At 37.5% G+C, this 7,662-nt stretch overlaps 1 protein-coding gene across 1 annotated transcript; it reads left to right on the forward strand.

Annotated features, from left to right (window-relative positions):
- Positions 1-1,845: 1,845 nt before the first annotated feature.
- On the forward strand, positions 1,846-4,733 carry LOC107738884 (pro-FMRFamide-related neuropeptide FF-like). The gene is made up of 3 exons (XM_016550785.1): positions 1,846-2,004; positions 2,210-2,331; positions 4,569-4,733. The coding sequence occupies exons 1-3, from the start codon at positions 1,861-1,863 to the stop codon at positions 4,687-4,689; spliced, it is 387 nt and encodes a 128-aa protein (XP_016406271.1). The 5' UTR covers positions 1,846-1,860; the 3' UTR covers positions 4,690-4,733.
- Positions 4,734-7,662: the final 2,929 nt, after the last annotated feature.

Genomic DNA, 7,662 nt, shown 5'->3' on the forward strand with positions numbered 1-7,662 from the left:
TCTGCTCGCAGAGTCCCCGAGGCGGCGGTGGCTGCTCTCAGTTCCCCCGAAGCGGCGGGGTCTGTTCACAAAGCTCCGGAAGCATTCGGGGAACAGACACAGTCTTTATAGATTGGACAGCACAAGTACTTCTATCATTTAAGCGGGTAGAACACAAGTCATCAGGGCAGTAGTGCTCTATAAATAAATAAATACAAAAATACAATACAATATATTAGAGTCACACAGGCTACTCTTGGGGGTCCAGCATCAGTCACTGAGATGAATGGGAATGATAACGGATAAAGACTCCAGAACTTCAGTCACATCACATTTCTTCAGATTACTTTAAAGGTCTAATCCTCTTTCATGCATTCTGATTTATTTACACTGCTAAAGAGTTGGATTCTCATGCTAAACATGACCAACGATTATTTCCGTGCCAAAGACACTCCTTCAGGATTCGTATAAGTTTCGGAAAGTTTATTTTTTATGGCCCTGCATGACATCATAAAGGGTTTTCCTTTCCAGAATTCCTTGTATGGGCACTTACATACACTTACTTACATTTTAGCAGAAAGTGTATGTTATGTCCGCTTTAATGAAGCGATTTTGAACATGTCACCAGGCTGTCAATTTTCCTGATTGATATGAGGAAAGAAGGAGCTGGCCAGTGTGTTGGGAGCATTGCCAACTGTTCTGTATAATACGAAATCGTCCTGTATTTAAGGCATCAAAGAATTGTTCTGTATGAATGCCATACAGAACGCAGTTTGTCCCGTATTCGTAGGCATATGACCACATAGACCAAACGAATAACAATCTCTAAATGAATAATTACACATTCTTTTTGGATAAATCATTGTTTTATTTGCTTCGAGGAAGGCTTTAAGACCTTGCAGAATCCTCTGCCGCCTGGTCACTCCCGCTTTCACTCGCACTAATGACAATTCCCTTCTACCTGAGGGAAGACCTCTTTCACTATTGTAAGCTAATATTGTTAAATAGAGAACAAATTACTCATTTTTAACATTTTAGCTTATAGCGTATTCTTAAACTTGGACCTCATTATTGAAGCACAAATTCAAGCACCAAAAGCAGCCCACACTAACTCTTAAATTTAAAAATATGCATTTTCAATCATTCATTGGCTACATGGTTGCAATAACATTTTAGTTCACATTTTTTAGTGCCCTTATTTAAAAAAAAAAAAAAAAGCTTTATTGACTGACATTTCATAGATGTTCAGCTGTTATGCTTTCAAATTGTATGCCATATGTATGAATGTATTTTCACAGTATATCCACCTAAATTACTACACCCCTTGTGCAGTCACAATTCTATAGTGGTACAATTTACTCAGACTGATGTGTGTAATGTGTTTTTTGTATGACATTAAAATTATTTAATGTTTAAGCAGAACTAATGTAATTTTTCTGAGAACCTCTTATACACATACCGTATTGGCCCGAATATAAGACGACCGCGTTTTTTCAGATGTATTTCCAAGAAAAAAATATCATCTTATATTCGGGACAATACGGTACTTAACTACAGATATGGACATGCCATAAACTATGTGGTACAGTACAGCTATTTTGGGCATCCCTTATTCTGTCCCTTATTTTCCTTTTCTGAAGTTGGCAACCTTAGTTGGGAGTGTATTTGCTGATCTGGTAATGAGATTTAATGAGCGTGTTGATCTCCTGTGGGATCCATCGTACAGACCATCACCAATCCCAGCATCTCATCTGTCTCTGGGGTCAAACACTCTCTCTATATAAGGACAGTCTCTAGATCTGCTTCACACACCATAAACCCAGTACAGGTACGCATGAGCGGAGACTGAGCTGGTCCAGCGGCTGTAGTAGTACTGTAGTGATGTGGTTCATGCTGCTGGGTGTGCTGCTGGTCATGACCGATATGGGCCAGTCCATCCCCAAAGATGACGTGCTGGAGCAGAGCAAACTCCTGCTAGAGTCACGCGAGGACGCAGACAGCGGCAACATGCTGGAGAGTCGAGGGGTGAGATGCGCACGTTTCTGTGTTTGATAGTAAAAGTTCAGAAGTGCAAAGCAGCAGGTAGATGCCTATGGCTATGTAAATGGGGTTTGGAAATGTCTCATACATTTAATGAAAGTTCACCACAGCTTCCTTACTCAGCTGTAGCATATCAAGTAAAAGAGCAGCTTGAGTGTTTGTGATGATGACTGTCACTGATGTGTAACAGGCCACTGAGGAGCAGATGGATCATCTGCTGGAGGATCGTCTTCTGGTGGAAATGTTGCGCTCTTTACTCCACGGTTCTCAGAGATACGAACGCAACCCTTCAGTGCTGCACCAGCCGCAGCGGTGCGTATAGTTCAACCATTTGCTGCATCACCCTTATGAAAAAGATGCACACTGTACTTATTAAAAAAGTACTTTTTTTACAGGAATAATGTGTTAAAACAATTTACTAATATACAATGAATTGAATGTAATGTTTCCAAACACTTATATTATTTTTTACAATTAAATGAGTTTATATCAAATGCAATTATTTGAAAATAAGAATGCTCTTTTTTTAATATCTTTATATGTAATTTCATAATTTTATTGTCTTTGAAATATGGTAAAAGTGTACTGTTGAATGTACTGACAAGCATTTATGCATTATGCTTATACTTTAATGTCATTTCTATTGAGGCTTGTATGTCATGTATTTAAATATATTTGTAATTACACATTTGAAAATTTCCAAAAGTTTCTGAAAATCCCCAACAATTTCCAAAAGTTTCCAAAAAATCCCGGAAAGTTTCCAAAATTTCTGGAAAGTGTCGGAAATTTTCCACCTTTTTGCAACCCAAATGTTAATCAAAATAAGTGTACTTCTTTAAAGCATGACAGAAAATTATCAAATCGTTTTTTTAAAATGTACTTTAAAACTTTTAATTCTTGACATTATTACAAAGCACACTTTTTAAAAGTGTACCCAAATGTTTTAAGAAACATCATGAAACTCTCTCTTTAAGTCACTTAAGTGTCATTTAATTTCATTAATTTTATATTATCTGCAAGTACTGTTTTTTTTTTTATTTCTAAGATTTGAAGTATGCAACTAGTGCACATTTAATACAATTACGCACACTTTTTTTTCACAAGGGCATCATTAGCATGACATTATAACCACATCTTTAAAGTAACCATCTTAAACAATAATGTCAACAAGGTAAAAATTGGTGTTTTTACAGAAATAGTTGTAATATATGTATTCTTACTACAATACTTCTATTTATTCATTTAGTAGATTATTTTGTCCAAAGCAACTTACAAATGCTAAAACATTATTTAAATATATTTGTAATTACACATTTGAAAATTTCAAAAAGTGTCTGAAAATCCCCAACAATTTCCAAAAGTTTCCAAAAAATCCCGGAAAGTTTCCAAAATTTCTGGAAAGTGTCGGAAATTTTCCACCTTTTTGCAAACCAAATGTTAATCAAAATAAGTGTACTTCTTTAAAGCATGACAGAAAATGATCAAATCGTTTATTTAAAATGTACTTTAAAACTTTTAATTCTTGACATTATTACAAAGCACACTTTTTAAAAGTGTACCCAAATGTTTTAAGAAACATCATGAAACTCTCTCTTTAAGTCACTTAAGTGTCATTTAATTTCATTAATTTTATATTATCTGCAAGTACTGTTTTTTTTTTTATTTCTAAGATTTGAAGTATGCAACTAGTGCACATTTAATACAATTACGCACACTTTTTTTTCACAAGGGCATCATTAGCATGACATTATAACCACATCTTTAAAGTAACCATCTTAAACAATAATGTCAACAAGGTAAAAATTGGTGTTTTTACAGAAATAGTTGTAATATATGTATTCTTACTACAATACTTCTATTTATTCATTTAGTAGATTATTTTGTCCAAAGCAACTTACAAATGCTAAAACATTAGTGATAAGGAGGTAATAACATGAGAAATGCATCAATGCAGCATTGCTGCTGTTCACTCACCATCTGCAGGAACATACACTTGTAAAAGTGAGTGTAGATCCGGCTGCTGTTTTACTTGCAAGCGCAAGTGAGTGAGTGTGAGTTTTGAATGCACACAGAGGAAGGATCACAAGCAGAGCATTGCTATAGTCCAGCTGAGATTCATGTAGGGATCATGACAGGTAGAGCTGCACGTCATTGATGTAGCAGTGGTGGGAAACATGCAGGAAAGGTCTTAGTAATGTTAGAATAGGAAGGGACCCAAGACTGAACCCTGAGGTACACCAGTGGTTAGTTGATGTGGCATAGACACTGCTTACCTCCAACACACTACCCTGAAAGACCTGCCGGCGGGGTGGCAGAGTCCAGCCGCCATAATGCCCAGTGTCATGTTCAGTAGAAAAGAAGATCTGGTGGTTTACTGTGTCAAAGACAGTGCAAGTGGATCCCCTATTCAGCTGTACTCTAATATTTACACCAGTTTTAACATTTCAATGAGGGTGGACGATTGTGGGTGGTCTGTAAGATATTATCTGTCATAAAGATGACAAAAATATCCCCAGGATTCACTTTGGCATTATTCTTCTGCTCTCCAGGTTTGGTCGGGGGACTCGGAGTGGCTTGTCCACAGAGGAAAGGATACAGTCTCGGGACTGGGAGACGGTTCCCGGACAGATCTGGAGCATGGCTGTGCCACAAAGATTTGGCAAAAAATAACACTACCATCATCATAAAAACTGAGTGAGGTCTTTAGAGTCTTGTAATTATTAGATCTGAATCATCTATAAGCATCTCATTCTCCCATTCTTGTCTCACCTACTAAACCAATCCAAGACGGTCGCTCTTCTGTGCATTTCAGCAAACCCTGTAATAGTAATTATAACACACCAAAACAATAATATTTAAATGTAGTAATTATTTCATAAGTTTTGAATGAGTGGGAGGAAATAGTCATGTGAGGGCATGTTGTGATTATTCATCCACTGTAAATCATAAGTGTTGTATATTGTATTTTCTGTGTATAAATAAATAATCAGCTGCTTGTTCAGAGACATTTCTGGCTGTTCTTGTTCTTGACATTTTGTCAACAGTATTGGCTAAGCCTTTTTTTTCTTTCTTTCTTTCTTTCTTTCTTTCTTTCCACCAAACTAACCAATGTTTGCTAGATAAATGTCATGGGTCAAGTTTTTTTTTTCATTTCTAGGATATTTATATGCAGCATTTATAAGTTATGGTTAGTAATGATAACTACTTTGCCAAACTAAGCAAACACATATTTACTCGCAATGTTTATGGCGGTTACAGTCCTGCTTCATCTGTCACACTGAATTCATTTGTTCTTTGAGCCAAAGAAAATTATTTGTATTAATCCTCTACTGCATACATTTTGATGGTACATGATAAAAAATTATTCCACAACATTTTATTGATAAAACAATTTGTTGACCACCCCTCACCCCCCATCCCAAAATATTGTTTTGTTGCCTCAGGGTAACGTGCAGAATCACAGAGAAAATTCTCCATTCACATATCATAAGACAATGTTCAGAGAGCAATACAAAATCACAAATCTGTCAAAAAATGTCAAGAAATCATTAAGTAAAAAGGGAAAAACACTTGAAACACATTAATATATTGCATTTGATACAGATGTGGGTTTGTGTCGTAGTGCAGGGCTGGGAAACTTCGGTCCTGGAGGGCCACTGTCCTGCAGAGTTTAGCTCCAACCCTAATTAAATCTTAAAATACATTCATTAGCTGGTTCTGATGTGTTTGATTAGGGTTGGAGCTAACTCTGCAGGACAGTGGCCCTCCAGGACCGAAGTTTCCCAGCCCTAATGTAGTGTGTTGTGTCATATCATGTACAACATATAATGAGATTTTACTCCGTGTGAAACTTCAAAAAGAACAACTTCTCTGCTGTGAAACAGAGGTGCACGTTACACTTTTTGCACATCACTTTGGGTGTTCCTGCGCACCCAGGAACCCTGCATCTTCCCTTTTTGTTACACATTATTTACCCTGTATGTATTGTCAATGGGAAATCCTGGTTAGGGATGGGAGTCGTGGGCCCCTGCTTCCGTACCCCTTATTACACAACATTGCCCTGAGGCAACGGAAAGAAAAACTGAATTTCTGAACATGCAAAATAAAAAAAATCATAAAACCTGACAAAAGTCTTCTCCACACGTTCATACACACACACATATTTTTTTATGTACAGTTAATGTCATTTTAAATAAGATTACTAAAGCATATAATCTTGCCTTCTTCTCACACCGTGTGCTCCTGTGACCATGTGTCAGAAAAGGAAGTTCTGTCTTCAAATGGTGCTTAATAGTGACTCCCACACCTTATTGGACTGTTCTTTGATACTTTTCAAACATATTAATTGGTTGCAATCATTTTAAAAAACATGTACTGAACATGGGGCATAAGAAAAACTTTCCGTTGCCTGAGGGCAACACTATGCTGTAGAGGGTTAATATTCCAAAGCAGTGGTACATGAGAGTGATACATGACATTTTCATTTCCAGTTACTGAACACCAGTGAAACCCGATGATTGGTTTTAAATTTTTGAGTGAACACTTAAATGTCCAAATCAAAAATCTGATTATTTAATCTTTCAAGAACTATACATGTGAATGAGTGAATGATTCTTAAAATGACTTATGATAGACAAGAAATTAGTATATATTAAATATTAAATAAATTAAAACAGAATTTTTTTTTAGAATTTATACATCCACTACAGAATCAGAGGGCAAGAAAGCATCCACCACAGAAACAGAGGGCAAGACAGCATCCACCACAGAAACAGAGGGTAAGACAGCATCCACCACATAAACAGAGGGAAAGACAGCATCCACCATGGAAACAGAGAGGGTAAGACAGCATCCACCACAGAAACAGAGGGTAAGACAGCATCCACCACAGAAACAGAGGGTAAGACAGCATCCACCACAGAAACAGAGGGTAAGACAGCATCCACCACAGAAACAGAGGGTAAGACAGCATCCACCACAGAAACAGAGGGTAAGACAGCATCCACCACAGAAACAGAGGGTAAGACAGCATCCACCACAGAAACAGAGGGTAAGACAGCATCCACCACAGAAACAGAGGGTAAGACAGCATCCACCACAGAAACAGAGGGTAAGACAGCATCCACCACAGAAACAGAGGGTAAGACAGCATCCACCACAGAAACAGAGGGCGAGACAGCATCCAGTGTAAAGCTAAGAGACCACAAAGTATCCAGCACTGGAACAGACAGAACATCAACCCTCTTTTCAGCCACAACAGACATCTGGCTTTCACTGCCTTTTTGTGACATAGGCATACCTGCAAAAGAATTAAACACATATGTGTTAAGGCAATTACAATGCACAATTAGCTCAGATCCATCCTCTGAGGAGCTATCTGATGCAAAACATCCGTAACTCAATTAAGAACAACAATAGGGACCACAAAATGCCTTTGCAATTTCAGTCAAACTGAAACTTTGTTGACTGAAACACAGCAGAAAGTCCCATCCAGAGGTTTTGTTGTGCTGCTTTGTAACTTCATTCATGAGGATCAGGAGCTCTCCTATCCAAAAATTCACAGCTCTAACTATCACATTTACACACCACTGACTGACTATCGTCACTGCCAGAGACTCAAATTGTGCCAAGCAGCTATTTAAC

The sequence above is a fragment of the Sinocyclocheilus rhinocerous genome, unplaced genomic scaffold, assembly GCF_001515625.1.
Source record: "Sinocyclocheilus rhinocerous isolate Xijiao unplaced genomic scaffold, SAMN03320098_v1.1 scaffold5455, whole genome shotgun sequence".
Taxonomy (NCBI): Eukaryota; Metazoa; Chordata; class Actinopteri; order Cypriniformes; family Cyprinidae; genus Sinocyclocheilus; species Sinocyclocheilus rhinocerous.